The 15,804-nt window shown below is 45.3% G+C and overlaps 1 protein-coding gene across 2 annotated transcripts in view; it reads left to right on the forward strand.

Moving 5' to 3' along the window:
* The first annotated feature begins 1,102 nt into the window (after nt 1–1,102).
* The window catches only part of NR2C2 (nuclear receptor subfamily 2 group C member 2), a 98,409-nt gene continuing 83,707 nt past the window's right edge, over nt 1,103–15,804 (forward strand). The window contains exons 1-2 of one of the 2 annotated variants that reach the window (XM_081245407.1): nt 1,389–1,469; nt 15,538–15,621. In XM_081245407.1, coding sequence (XP_081101533.1) covers nt 15,562–15,621 — 60 coding nt within the window. In that variant the 5' untranslated portion in view covers nt 1,389–1,469; nt 15,538–15,561. Of the gene's footprint in view, nt 1,470–15,537; nt 15,622–15,804 lie in introns of both variants that reach the window. The other variant, XM_081245409.1, reaches the window with a different exon arrangement.

Genomic DNA, 15,804 nt, shown 5'->3' on the forward strand with positions numbered 1-15,804 from the left:
ATCTGCCTCTCCTGTAAAATCTTTCTGCCAGAAGAGGTTTAACCATATTATCTCTGAGACCCCTTCCAGCTTCAGGATCTGTGGTTCACCATGACATTATAAATTTAACTCTTTCCTCCACTTACTTCCTTGCAAGGTGAAAACAAGGAGGGAAAACGGGTGTGTTTAAAGCATTTCCTATCAAATAAAAATTTTACAAGATTATGGACAAAATACTCAAATTTGGGGTCACACTGATAAAAGCCCAACTGGCCACTGTTTAAGAAAAAAGCTTAAACGATCCACCTTGGAGTCAGTATTCATAATAAAGATGAAAAGTGCAGGGAAAAAATCAATTAGCAGAGATCTTCGGCCTACAGAGAAAGCATAGTGATCAAGGAGTCTGGCCTAAGCACTTCGGGGCATCCTTGATAAAACAGTGGTCCACACCTTCCAAAGCAAGTCAAAACCACTTAAAAGAGAAGTAGCTAATGAAAACCTACAAGCCAAGATTCATAGGCTCAAGAGAAGCAACTGTATTTATATAATTTAAGCAATTCTGCAAAGAGTTTTTTAATACACACTTAAGCATGGTTTACTCGTTTCAAATCGCTATACTCTTTATGCACTTGACCTGATACTCTCAGAAACTGGTGCCTCCTCGGACCATCTATACCGAGTAGGGCACAAACAGTTCAATACCCACCCAACAAACCACCCGCTTCCGACCTATAGGCTCTCCGCTCTGTCATTGCTTCCTCAATTAACACAGAGGTTTCAGCTCGGCGGGGGCCGGGGTGGAGGACGTCACAGCAAGAACACAGCCCCTACCCGGCCTCGCGGGCCCCCGGGAAGGGCGGGCTGGCCCCCGAATAACGGTGCCCGGCGTTCCTGGCCTTCGAAAACGACCAACCAACCCTTTACCCCGACGACCTCGGCATTTAACCTACATGGTGGCCCTACAGCGGTGCGGGCCCAGCCGGGTCAGACACCCCGGCGGACTACGCGAAACCCTGCGCCCTGCGCCCGCCGCCGCCGCCGCCGGGCCGCCAAGGGGCCGGACGAAGCGCGACCGCCGCGTTCCGTTGCGCGCGCGCGCCTCAGCCAATCGCGTGCTCGCCCGCCCCCCGCGGCCGCGGCGAGGCTGGCTCTGGGAAGAGGAAGAAGAACATTCGCCCTCCTCCTACCAGCGCGCGGGCGGCGGCGGCGGCGGCACCGGGGTCACGAACTCTGACCTTTCACTGACAAAAACAATAACAAACCCCTCCTTCCCCGCGACCCCGGCGGCGCCTCCGGGCCCGCCCCTTGCCGCCCCGCTCCCACCTGGGCGTCTCGTCTCTCGCCCGCTGACCTGCGAGCCCGCGGCCCGGGGCTCCCGCCATCCGCCGACGCCGGGAAGCCGGCCTCCCCGCGCCCTGCCCTCCGCGCCGGGGGCCGCCCGCCGCAGACACGGGACCTGCTCCGAGGTCGCTTTGGCGCCAAATCCTGAGGTAAAATTGAAAAAAGGCCGGGGCGGGCTCGGGCCGGCGGCGGAGGGGGCGGTCCTGGCGCGCGGACATGGAGGCGCCGCGGCGGCGGCTGAACCCGACCCTTTTACCTTTGCCACGGGGCGGCGGCGCCGGCGCCAACCGCTTTGCATAGTGGGCCGGGCCGCTCCCCTCCCCTCCCCGCCCGCGGCCGGCGAAGCGAGCGGGCTACCCCTGTCCGGCCCGGCCGGCACGAGGGTGGGGGCGGAGGGGGACGGCCGCGGCCCCGCCTCACAGTTGGCCCTCCGCCAACGCCGCCATTTTGTTCTCGGCGGAGATGGCTCCTGCTGGGCCACGCACCTCTCCTCCTCCTCTATCGCCTCCTCCTTTCTGCAGTTCCTCCTCCTCTCGCTCCCCGGCTCCTCTACCCTCCGCTTCCCGCCCGCAGTTGGCGACTGCCGCGGCCCAACCGCCGTTTTTTCCTGAAGAGGAGGATGGAGGAAAGGGAGGAAGGCGGGTGCGGGGCGCGAGCTTGTGAGCGACAGCTGCGCGGGCCAGTTGGCGTCCAGATAGGAGGGCCGGGGCCCCCCGCGTTGCCGCCCCCCGAGGCTTTGCTGACTGGTTCTGTCGGCAGGGGGCGGTCCCCGCGCGTCGCGGGAGCCCTGGCGGGGTGGGAGCAGAAGCTGGGGCGCGACGTGGGGCCAGGGCGCCGGGGGCGGGGCGGGTGCGCGGCCGGGTGAGCGTGGAGCGCGCGGCTAGGGCCCGGGCGCGTCCTCCGCGTGGAACGCTTCCAGAATGAGTGCTGTGGAACAATAGTAATAAAGGTGATGAAGCATCCTGAACCCAGGGCGCTGGCTCGTGGGAAGGGCTTTTTGGAATCTGGACACCTTAGGGCTCCTGCCCGTATATTCCCCTTGAGGCTCAATTTCATCGACTGTGAAATGGGAGGATGGTCGTTCTTGCCAGGCCGGACCTCCCTTCTCAGATCGTTTGAGGGGCTCAACTCAGAAAATGGAGTCTAGGCTACTTTTCGAACCTCAGAGTAATGCAAAAATGGTGTTGTTGTTGAAAATGGAGTGTGGAGCCACCTGGAGTGGAAAGCCTAAGGTTATTGAGGGCTTGAGAGAACAGAGGGGAATCTGGAGTGTTCTCATCTTTCGTTGATTACATACGTATTTGCTTAGCCTGAGGCACTGGGGATACATCCAGAGAACCAGCTAGACCAGGCCCCTGTCGTCCTATAATTGGGGGTAGGGTGAATAGACAATTAAAGAGGTGATTTCGGAGAGTGGTAAATCCTGTGAAGGAAGTGAAGTGAAACTGGATGTGTTGAAAGCCTGAGGCAACTGCGATTGAATGGTCGGGGAAGGTCTCCGTGAGGACGTGATGTTTGAATGGAGGAACCCAAGGAAGGAATAGCGTGAGAGAGAAAACAGCAAATGCAAAGCCCCAGGAGGGAAGGCGTTTGGTGTGAGTGAGGCTGGAGAACTAGTTCGTTGTCCCGTCCATTATTCCCCTCTACTTCCAGGCTGAGGTCTGTGAAATATGACAAAGGTAGTGGAGAATAAATCTCTAATTTAATAATCAACGAGAGAGTCAAGGAAAATATAGCCATGAAATGAATAACTGTTGAATACATGACTTGGTGGAAAGCCTCAGAAAATCACTTTACTTCCAGTTCAAATCCTTTGTCATTCCCTTGTGTTCATCCTCAATTCCTCAAATATTTGCTGAGCCCCCCTATTACCCAGGCGCTTGTTGACTAAGACATTGGTGGGTGTCAAGTATGTGAATATAGTTCCATACACCTGAGTTCTGTTCTCTCCCTATTTCCCTAGTACATCTGCACACATACACATACCCACACAAAATGTTGTAGGCAGAAGCTAAATAGTGTTGTGGTTAACAGTGCCAATATTTACTAGCCCTGGAACTTTGAGTAAGTTATTTAACTTTTTTGAGGCTCATTGTCCTCATCTGGACAGTAAATAGAACCTTCCTTCTAGAATTGAGGATTAAATGAGTTTAATGTAAATAAGGAGCTTAGAAAAGTGACGTATAGTAAATGCTCACAATTGGAGTTATTGTTGTCATGAAGCACTAGCTGTCTGGTAAAGACATTGGACTGGTTAAGTGATGCAAACAATGAGATTTTTAGGCAGTGTGGTGTAGGAGCAAAACGCTGCGTTAGAGCCCTGGGGTACTAGTTTTGGCTCTTCTGCTTTCAGCTAGTCACTTGGCATGCAGACCAAAAGTTTATTTAGAAAACAAAGTAGTGCAACTAATACTATTAACAAAAGTGTGGGGTGCTTTACAATTTACAAAATTCTCTTAGAGGCATTATAGTGTTAACGCCCTAGCAGGATATAATGGTAGAGGTCCTTTTCCAGCTCCCTATTTTAAAACCCTCTAAGACTTTACATCATTTTCTTATCCCTGTATCCCTAGCTCCCTGTGCACGAAACACACTGGCCTGCCTTCAGTTTCCTTGAAAGTGTGGCTTACCTTTACCCCAGGCCCTTTCAGATGATGTTCCCTCAGCCTGAAATCCTCATTTGCCCCCCGCCCCCCGTACACCTTAGTCCTGCAGATGTCAGCTTAAGCATCGCTTCCTCAGGGAATCCCTCTCTGATGCCCAGTGCCAGTCTAGATCAGATTCTTTTACTTTACATTGTGTTCTTTTCCTTTTTTTTTTTTTTTTGGCGGTACACGGGCCTCTCACTGTTGTGGCCTCTCCCATGGCGGAGCACAGGCTCCGGACGCGCAGGCTCAGCGGCCATGGCTCACGGGCCTAGCCGCTCCACAGCATGTGGGATCTTCCCGGACCGGGGCACGAACCCGTGTCCCCTGCATCGGCAGGTGGACTCTCAACCACTGCGCCACCAGGGAAGCCCTTCTTTTCCTCTTTAACATTTATCTCATTTCGTAGTTACACTCCATAATGTGATTGTTTGATTGATACCTGTTCCCCTTACCTTATGAGAGCAGGAATCATTTTGGGCACGATTTTACTTCCAGCACTTAGCAGAGTGCCTGGCACTACTTGTTGAGTGAATGAATTGTTTATAATTTATGATATCACTGCTAACTAAGTTGCTGCTCATTGATGGTGCCTTTTTATGTGGGCTTGTTAGCAATTCAGAAGCAGTGCCAGCAATAAAATAAATATCTGTTATGGTATTTGGATGAATTCAGGAAGATATGGCACTGCCTGCAGGCTTGAATATGGGTAAGATAACCCACATAAATCCTTTTTTACACACTTAATATGTTGGTTTATGGGGGGTCTTTTTGAGACAAGAAATAGATAATTTAATAATTAGTTGTATTACAAGGTAAATTACATGAAAGTTAATGTGTTCGCCTGGAACTCATTAATAAACAGCCAAATATAATCATGCCATTTACTTTAACTGAAGAATCAAAGCACCAGTGTGATTTTCTTGAAATAAAAAATGCTGGTCTTGTTCTATCACAGGGGATCAAAGAACAGAGAAGAAGACTTAATGGGTTTGCAGGGAGTTGGGAGTTCAGCCTCTGTAGCCATTAATTTAAAATAGTTATCTTTCCAAAGATAAATTGATTCATGCAATGGAATTATTGAAAATCACCTTGTAATTACTTTACCAAGTTTAAAAGCACATTTTGCCAGGTATATATCAAGCTTCTGCTTAAAAGCGTGGTGAATAGAAAATTTTTGTTGACTTATATAATACAGATTTTACAAATAAAGTGTTCTGGTATTTTTAAAACAACAGCCACCCTTTTATTTATTTATTTTTGGATGTCTCTTTTCTTTCCTGTTCAAGGATTTTTTGGTATCACTCGTTCAATCCAACACTTTTGATTCCTTGAACTACCTAATTCAGGGTAACCAAAGAACTGATAGTTTAGTGAAAAAGCTAAATATATATATATATTCATATGTATGTGTATATTATCTTACAGCATTAAATTACTTATTTATTGCTTTCAACAGTTGTATTTATGCTGGCCTTGAAGTTTTGTTTTCATGAACATGCCTTTACAGAAAGAAGGAAAACCCTATGTGTAATAACGTCACTTCATGAGGACTTCTGGGAAGTTTTAGCATCTGTCTCCAAGGAGTCAAGTGACAGTGCATCTCCTGTCTCTGGAACCTTGAGTGGGTAGCCTCTCTGACGCTTATACATTCCCTAATTGTAAAATGGGGAGGCCGGGAGCCAACACTGAGATTTGGGTCAGAAACAGGGACCACTTGTTATCCAGATGGCATAGAGAGCAAGGCAGGTGGTCCTGTGTGGATCAACCCACCTTCAGCGTTGGCCCTGAACACTGGCTTCATGTGTCTAGCTGCCTGACTGTCTCCACATATTAAGGGTTTTCATTTGGGATTTTTATCCTTGAGTCTGCTTACCTATGTGCCATATGCTCCTTTAGTCCCAAAGCACCTCCTAGAGCAGATACTAGTCCCCTTTAATCAATACTGCATAGGGGGAATTTGGGAAGGAATCCGTCTTAAGGCTCATCAAGTCTAGCCTCACACCTGATGCAAAACTCACCTGTCAGAGGTTAGTTTATCTCTTTTCACTTTATTGCTGGTTATGAGGAGCTTAGATGTAGACTTTTTCCCTCCATGTATGATTATCATCTTTAACCTAATCTGTCACATGTTGTAAAAGATATGCTCTTACCTGTTGGAGTTTCACTTGCCTCAGCCTCATAGGCCTAGGGGCTGAGATTCTCTTTGTGACTCTGTCCCATCCTGCCATTCCTTCCCCATATCCCTTGTCATGCACTGCTGCTACTTGCTTCCCATCCTTTCTTCAGGTGCCCTGAGTGCTAGAGCTTTAAGCAGCAGGGGCTCTGTACAAAAAGGCAAGACTCCCTGGGAACAGTCAGCTAGCATAGCTCACAGTCATGGTGGAGGGAGTGGATAGAAGACATTAAAGTCCAGATCAGGGCATTGGCATAGGGCACTGTTAGGGGGATAGAAAGAGCAGATTCATACCCCAGCATCTGGGAGTCTTGGAGCAGAGGGATGGGAAGGGAATTACTAAGGATGGGAAAGGCTAGCTCAGATGCTCAGCTATCTTTCTGATTACCCCTGGGCTCCAGGTAGCCTATAATCATGAAACCCAGCCTCAGGGACAGAATATGATACCTCTTCCACTCTAATAAGAGGCCTGAAGTCCATAGTAGGAGGTGAAACCTTTCATTCCAAAATTATCGACAGTAAGCCTGATGATTCTAATCCCTGGAAGTGTTAACATGTTGATAGGAGGGAATTTCGGCCAACGATAGAAGAGCATATCATTCTCTCTTTGGATTAGTGGAAGGTATGAGAGAAGGTGTTGGGGCCTGGAAAATGAAGTGAATGCTATTCAAAGAGTGGGGAGAGAAATGAGAGGCCGGCAGGGCCAGACACAAACTTGAAGGCTTTATTATTTTACTGGGAGCCACCTTACTTACCTTTATTGTTCATGTTTGAATAGAAGCTATGCCAAAAAAAAAAAAAGAAAAGTTTCTTACCTGGCTGCCCACACATGCACCTCCAGTAAAAACTCCAATAACTGCCTACCTCTATGTGGCAGGCAGGTCTCCACTGAGAAAGATAGACAGTTGAGATTGGATGGCTCTTAAGAAGTTAAACAATGCCAGCAGGCTTCAGGATGCATTTCCCCTGGTGGTATTTATTGTACAGTGAATCTGATTATGTATTATTTGTAGAACATTACAGAAATGTCATTTGTACTGCCCTCATTCTCTTTCTCTCCACTCCTCCATTGCTTCTGCAATAATGCTTCCTTCTACTAGGTTGATGAGGTGAATAAGCCTGGAATTACTGAAAAATCACCTTTTACCAAGGTTAAAAGCACGTATCTCAAAGTGCATGTCAGCTATTGGCTGAAAAGAGTGGTAATTAGAATATGTTTGATGACATAATTAATACAGTACAGATTTTTTTTAAGATTTTTTTTTTTTTTTTTTTTTTTTTTGCAGTACATGGGCCTCTCACTGCTGTGGCCTCTCCCATTGTGGAGCACAGGCTCCGGACGCGCAGGCTCAGCAGCCATGGCTCACGGGCCCAGCCGCTCTGCGGCATGTGGGATCTTCCTGAACCAGGGCACGAACCTGTGTCCCCTGCATCGCCAGGCGGACTCTCAACCACTGCGCCACCAGGGAAGCCCTTTAAAGAAATTTTAAATTTATAATATTCGTCTCTTTTCTGAAGAGGTAAAAGACAGTCAATTTTTTAAAGTAGGAGAATTTTCAAGTGAAGAAAAGGTAGCATTACATCAAAAGGCATGTACAGATCTTCCTTGACTTATGATGGGGTTATTTGTAAGTTGAAAATATATGTCAAGGGGACTTCCCTGGTGGCTCAGTGGTTAGGAGTCAGCCTGCCAATGCAGGGGACACGGGTTTGAGCCCTGGTCCGGGAGGATCCCACATGCCTCAGAGCAGCTGGGCCCGTGCGCCACAACTACTGAGCATGCTCTCTGGAGCCCACAAGCCACAACTGCTGAAGCCTGCGTGCCACAGCTACTGAAGCTCGTGTGCCTAGAGTCTGTGCTCCGCAACAAGAGAAGCCCCCGCAAGGACAAGCCTACGTACCGCAACAAAGAGTAGCCCCCACTCGCCGCGACTAGAGAAAGCCCACGCACAGCAACAAGACCCAACGCAGCCATTAATTAATTAATTAATTAATTAATTTAAAAAATATATTCGAAAATGCATTTGATACACCTAACCTACCAAACATCGTAAGTTAGCCTTGTCTACCTTAAACATGCTCAGAACACTTACATTAGCTTGCAGTTGGGCAAAATCATCTAACAGAAAGTCTATCTTATAATTAAGTATTGAATATCTCCAGTAATTTATATTGAAAGTTAAAAACAGAACAGTTGTAAGTGTAGCGGTTGTTTAATCACGTGGCTGACTGGGAGCTGTAGCTGGTACTGCCCAGCATCATGAGAGAGGATCGTAACTTTATACTGCTAGCCCGGGAAAAGATCAAAATTCAAAAATCAAAGTACAATTTCTACTGAAAGCATATCACTTTCACACCATGATAAAGTTGAAAAATCGTAAGTCAAGCCACCCTAAGTCAGGGACCATCGGTACAGGAGTGTTCATAGGAACACCAGTCATAAGAGCTCCAGACTAGAAACAATCTAAATGTTCATCAGCTATAGAGTGGATAAGTAAATTGTGGCATAGTCATATGTTGGAATACTGTACAGGGATGAAAATGCACTAAGTACTCGTGGTTATCACAACAATGAGGAAAAGAATCCAGACACACAAAAAATATACAGCTCAAAAACAAGCAAAACGAATCCATGATAGTGAAAGTCAGGAGAGAAGGGAAGTAAGGGACTCTTGAGGGGGTACAAGGGAGCCTTTTAAGGTGCTAGTAATGTTCTATTTTCTGAGTGAGTGGTGTTCGCATGTTTGTGTTCTCTGAATGAAAATTTATTGAGCTGTATCATTTATGATTTGTGCACTTTTGTATTTGCATGTTATATACTTCAGTAAAAAATTTTACTTTAAAAATGATGGTAGGGCTTCCCTGGTGGCGCAGTGGTTGAGAGTCTGCCTGCTGATGCAGGGGACACGGGTTCATGCCCCGGTCCGGGAAGATCCCACATGCTGTGGAGCGGCTAGGCCCGTGAGCCATGGCCGCTGAGCCTGCGCGTCCGGAGCCTGTGCTCCACAACGGGAGAGGCCACAACAGTGAGAGGTCCGCGTACCGCAAAAAAAAAAAAAAAAAAAGGGCCTCCCTGGTGGCGCAGTGGTTGAGAGTCCGCCTGCCGATGCAGGGGACGCGGGTTCGTGCCCCGGTCTGGGAGGATCCCACATGCCGCGGAGCGGCTGGGCCCGTGAGCCATGGCCGCTGGGCCTGCGCGTCCGGAGCCTGTGCTCCGCAACGGGAGAGGCCACAGCAGTGAGAGGCCCACATACCGCAAAAAGAAAAAAAAAAAAAAAAAAAAAAAAATGATGGTAAAATTGTAAGGGAAAGGTGTGTTCAAGTTCTAAAGGAACTGTCATGTTACTGTCCCGGTGGAGCTAGGTCAGAACTTTCTGTGAGTAATACTGAAACATCAATCACATATTTAAGAATTAGTGGTTATATAAATGAGTTATTAAATGATCAAGCTTATTGATGGAAGCAGTTTGTTCCTTTGGATAATTAATTGGTCTCCTGTCACTCTTTAAAATTCTCTTCTCTTGACTTCCTCTTCTGGGAAACTGTTTTGAAGGGCGCTGTGGTGCAGAGGTTTTATTTTTATTTTATTTTTTTAAAAATATTCACTCATTCATTCATTTATTTGACTGTGCTGGGTCTTATTTGCGGCACGGGGGTTCTTCATTGCGACATGAGGGATCTTTTAGTTGCGGTGTATGGGATCTTTAATTGTGGCATGCAGGATCTAGTTCCCTGACCAGGGATCGAACCTGGGTCCCTTGCATTGGGAGCACAGAGTCTTAACCACTGGACCACCAGGGAAGTCCCTGGTGCAGAGGTTTTAGAGTCAAAGAGACCTGAGTTAGAATCCCAGGTTTACCTCTTGCCAGCTGGATGACTTGGAACAAGTTGATTAAACTTCTGAGTCTCTGTTTTTTTCTGTCTGCATTGGTGCAGCTAATAATACCTACTCAGAAGGTATGTTAAGGATTAAACGATGCCTAGTTTGATATAAGGCACGTTGTAGGTTCTCAGAAAATCTGTCCTGCTTTCCTTCCATCCGTCTACCCCTGGGTCACACTAATAGAAACAAAGCAGATGTGTTTCACCCTTACACTTGGGCCCTTGGTGAAACGAGGAAAGCCACCCACACTGTACAATGATATTTTAGGAAAGGTCTCCACACAGAGAACTGTAGCACTGCTCTGGTAGCTAGGAACTCCATGTAGATGAGAGCCACTTCTCTTCCCTGCAAGTCACTACTCACTCATCTCCCCAGCCCCAGCACACACATACCATCGCTGCCCCTTTCTCGTAGCCCAGACTTGTAATATGGAAGAAACAAGTTTCCTGTGGGGGCAGGAAATCACCTTACCCAAAAGGTAAGTAATCTTTGAGTCTAACTAGGGTCAGGGTTTCTGACAGACAGGATGTATATCTCAACTTGACCTTAGAGGCATCCCCGTAAGCATCTTTTATGTTGATGAACATCTACTAAATTATACTAAATCTGTCACTTGGTTTCCATTTCCTGTTTTCAAGTCTTGATCTATGATTTCAAGTCTTGAGCTATGTATTTCTCATTTTTTAATTCTCAGGCTATTTATATTTTTGTTTTTATTTTCCCATGAGTATAAAGAGACTTCTGACAATCTTAGCATAGTAAAACTTACACTGAATACCTTGTGCCTATCAAGAAGTTCTGTACCCAGTAGTATTTTGCAAATAGTTATTCGGTATTGGTTTATTTTTAAATATTTGTGAGATTTATCCTAATTCAGCCATTTCATTTCACTCAGTTGTGCCGCTTAATAGAATCAGTTATAAATGCTGTATGAGCATATAATGCATATACATATGTAGTTAAATTTCATGTGGATCTTATGTCAAAATGAGAGCCATATTCCTAATTATGCATTTTACAGTTTGTTGTTGCTTTCAAATTTCTTTGAAATTTGTGCTAGTAGAAGCTCCCATGCATTGCATGCCTGCTGTGTGCCAGGCACAGTGTTAGGCCCTTTACGTTGTATTAAGATCTATTCTGGGCTTCGCTGGTGGTGCAGTGGTTGAGAGTCCACCTGCCGATGCAGGGGACACGGGTTCGTACCCGGTCCGGGAAGATCCCACATGCCGCAGAGCAGCTAGGCCCGCGAGCCATGGCCGCTGAGCCTGCGCGTCCGGAGCCTGCGCTCCGCAACGGGAGAGGCCACAACAGTGAGAGGCCCGCATACCGCAAAAAAAAAAAAAAAAAGATCTATTCTTTTTTTTTTCCTTATTAATTTATTTATTTTATTTATCATTTTTTGCTGCATTGGGTCTTTGTTGCTGCACACAGGCTTTCTCTAGTTGCGGCGAGCGGGGGCTACTTTTCATTGAGGTGCGTGGACTTCTCATTGCGGTGGCTTCTCTTGTTGTGGAGCGCGGGCTCCAGACGTTCAGACTTCAGTAGTTGTGGCGTGTGGACTCTAGAGCGTAGGCTCAGTAGTTGTGGCACACGGGCTTAGTTGCTCTGCGGCATGTGGGATCTTCCCGGACCAGGGCTTGAACCCGTGTCCCCTGCATTGGCAGGTGGATTCTTAACCACTGCGCCACCAGGGAAGCCCCATATATTAAGATCTATTCTTAATGATAACCTGATGCAGTTCAGTATCAGAGAAATTAGCTTAGTGCCTGCCAGAGCCTCTAAACCCAGTATATTTGTTCAGAAGAGAAACTACCAATATTTTGAATGTTATATGATTATGGGCCACGTAATACATAAATGAGGGTGATGTGAATCAGTTGACTGTGAAGGGAAAGGTAGGCTCACCCATTCCTGTTAGTGAAGACAGAGTTTCCTTGTCCCAGGATTTGTTTATTGTTATTTGAGACATTGGCTTCTCAGCCTGCCCCTGTGGAGAACATAGCTGGTGTGTTCTCTAACTCACTGGGATTCAGGTGCTCCCGGTCCGAGCCCAGCTTTCACTGCAGTGGGGTTTGTAGCCCTCCACTGAAACCAAAGACACTCTGGTTGCAAAGTTTGGTCAGCTGTACACTTTTTGTAAGTCTGGAAGAGTTGATTAAAGTCACCATTGTGTTCTCTGTATCTTTGCTGTTAAGAGGGATATTGATCTACTTGTATTTGAAAGAATTTATGTCTTAAACCTACTGCCACATGAGGCCAAGCAATAATAGTTTTACTTCCACCATTCTGTGGTCTGTATGACAGTTTTTATATACTATGCCCTGTTGTCATTTCTGCGCTATACAGCAAAGACTCACTAGTTCACGTTAAGTTTAAGAGTCTGCCTGCATCCATAGTCTTTGCTGCCACCACTTTCTAACTGGCCTCCCATAGACCGTCCTTTTCTATCATCTCCACACTGTCACCCAAAGAATTTTTTTTTTTTTGAAGATCCAGATGTGATCACTACATTCCCCTACCAAACTTCTGATAGTTCTCATTGTCTACAGTGTCGGCCTCTCTCCTCCCATGGCCTCTCCAATAATCCCCACCAGACTGCCTGCTGTTCCTCTACTGTGCCATTCTCATAACCTGCAGTTTGAGCTCTGCTTAGAATTCTCTCCCATCCGCCCTCTGTTTGCTTGCTAAATTCCCACTTTACTTCAGGACCAGTCTAAATGGCTCCTCTCCTGTGAAACTGTCATTGCTCTCAGAGGTGCTTCTTCCTTCGGACACTCTGTAGCATCTACATGGCACAGCTCTTAGTAGTTTCCTTCTTAAGTTCTTCAAGGACAAGGACTTTCTCCTCCTCTTCCTCCTCTTTTCCTTCTTATTGTTGTTACTAATTCTCAGCGGTCAATTTATTGCCTAGTTATTTTTAAAGGGTTGATGGTGGTTGAACTTGATTAGTTTAGAACCACCATAGGAAAATATTCTGTAGTGTTTGTTGTTGTTGTTGTTTTGTTTTAACTTAAGGTACTTGGTTTTATAGCTCTTTGGTTAATGAATTGGGAAACATTGTGGTGGTTGGGGGCAGTCCTTCAGGGTTAGGAGCTGAGTGGGTCAAGCGCCAGCCTTTGAAGGCTCATGTTTCTGTTCCAAGAGCTACTTTAGTGTTCAGTCCAGAGTACTTATGAATACAGTGCCTGGGGTATAGTAACTACTCAGTAAGTGTTAGTTACTATTTACATTAGCCTGCTTAGCTCTACCAGCAAGGCTGTTTTGAAGTGCTTTGTCTAGTTTGTACTGGCAAAACAATAGGCCACTGTTCCCTGGAGCTTTTCATTCTTGAAGGACACCCCCTCACTGATAACCACCTCCCAGTACCCTTTCCAAAGCTTTACCCTTCCTTCTCACTATGTGTCTCAGCCTGTGGCTGCGGTAGCCAGTAAAGCAGGCTCTCAGGTGAGTCTTACTCCCTGACATCCTGACATCCATAGTCTTTGTTAAATGTTTTCCCTCACTTCTTAACATCACCAGAGGATGTTGTTTTACTTACTTCTTACATTGTGATACCTTAAAACTTGGAGGATCAAGCACCTCTTTTAGGGAAACCCAATAGAAAGATACGCCTTTCTAATACTTGGTTATTTCTGTACTCTAATACTCAGTAATATTTCCCTAACAATATTTTTGTAGTACTCAAGTTCATGTATTTCTTGCATAAAACTGCAGTTAACAGCAATAGAAATGCTAATAACACCTAAAAGTGATAAAATTAATAGTCACAGTTGCATATTTGGGTTATATTTCTTAATATAATCTATTTGCTATCTTTATCCATTTGATTCTTTAGAGAGCTCTTATTTACTGTTTTGAGAAAAAAAGATTAGAACTCTAGACTTTTCACATGCAATAGTTGTGTTTTTAACAACAGTTGATTGACTTTTCTGGTACATGTGAAGTGATGCTTTTTTCCTCTATGCCTTATTAGTTGGAATCAAACTGTGAGTAGGGGAAAAGACCAGTGTTTCTCTGTGCTTTTTCTTCTAGAAACAAAGAAAAGTAAACAGAAGTTAAAAGTCTTAAATACTTATTAAAAGAATAAATAGCCAGAAACACTGCCTCCCCAGTCTTGGACCTAATCCTGTTCTGTGAAGATGATTCACTGGCACTGGTGACCTGGTATCGTTATAGCAGTTGATGCAGTATGTACGCTTAGAGGATATTGATCCTTGAAGGCAGGGCCGATTTCTTTTATATTTGTCACTCATGGTTTCATGCTCCCATTTCTCTGTCATTACCATTTTGCCAATAAAATAATCTGAAGGGGAATTATGATAATAGAAGTGGCTGTCTAATAGTGGATAGAATAATGTAGAAAGTTACCAGAGAGTGAAAAAGTTTATAGACATCAGTGCTTATAAATATAATACTTCAGGTGAGAACTATAGGAAAGTGTTTTGTAAAGTTGCATTGCAGAATAGACCAGTTTGTGATTGAGGAGGGGCCAAGCAAATGAACTGTGTGTGCATTTTATGTGTTACACACTTGGAAGGACTATATAGATTTTATGTATAAATGCTGAAAATAAATTATACAAGAGCTTTAAACTCCTATTAACCATAGGATCTGTACAGTCAATAATGAAGTCTTTGCTTTGTCCAGGAATTAGGTCCAAAGTGGAATCCCTTTATCCTGAATTCTTTGTGGTAGAGTTAATTGGAAAAGGTTTAGGGACTATTCAGGGGATCTTTATGTCATGCCCTGAAGAGACCAGGGGGTCTGTTTGATCAACACTGCTTGCACTCAAGTGATTCTGACCCAGGAGACTAGCATGCTTTTTGGACTTTAGATGATCTTCCTCAATTTAAGGCAAATGATGGCATAACTTTTCTAATAATATAAAGCTGAATTATCTGGGTTTCTAATTTAATGAGGACTTAAAAATATAAATTGATGAATTTATGAGTACCGTATTCTTAGCCCACTTTAGTAATGCAGTCTCCTTACTTCTTTTCTTACTTTGTTAGTGACAGTGTTTGCCTTTAAACCCGTGAGTGAGGTGTGTTAGCACCTGGGCAGGGTTTTGCTCCTTGCTTGGTCACTAGTAACAGAAGTACAGTTGCTGATAGCAATCTAATGCTCTGTATTGAAGTTGATCTTACACCTTTCTCAGATAGCCACCTTCTTATTGAGCACACTGTGACAAGGAGCTATCCAAAAATGTGCGATTCCCACCTGCCTGAGAGGTGAACCAAGCTGTTACAACCCAAGAGTTCCCAATTCACCTTGTCTGTATTTACCAGGGCAAGTCTTGTTTCCCAAGTGAAATGTTACTACTGATTAATATTAGTACCTATAATCGAAGAAGCTGGTGCAGCCTATCCAGATATGCTTAGTCTGCTAGCTCGTTGTCTGTGGAGGGCAAAATCTGCACCAGATGGTACCAAAGAAGAATTTTGATTACTGATGTTTTTCAAGTAGGCTGGTTTCTCTCCACCTGATAGAAGTTGCTACATCTTTCCAAACAGGTTCTCTAATGATCTTGCTTCACCATGGCTACAAATATGGAGGGGCTGGTTCAGCACAGAGTGGGGACCCAGCAGGTGGCTGAGGTGAGTGACAGGGGCTAGCAAAATAGCTGGCACCCTTGCTTTTAAAAGGAAAAGTACATCAGTGTACGCTGTTACTTTCAAAACAGTCCCAATGAAGTCAGCATGTGAGCCAAATCCAAAGCACGATGCTGCCATTAAAGAAAAATGAAAATGACAAGAACATTTGCTCCTAAAGTTTCTTTG

This window comes from Mesoplodon bidens (assembly GCF_964165515.1).
Source record: "Mesoplodon bidens genome assembly, chromosome: 10".
NCBI lineage: Eukaryota > Metazoa > Chordata > Mammalia > Artiodactyla > Ziphiidae > Mesoplodon > Mesoplodon bidens.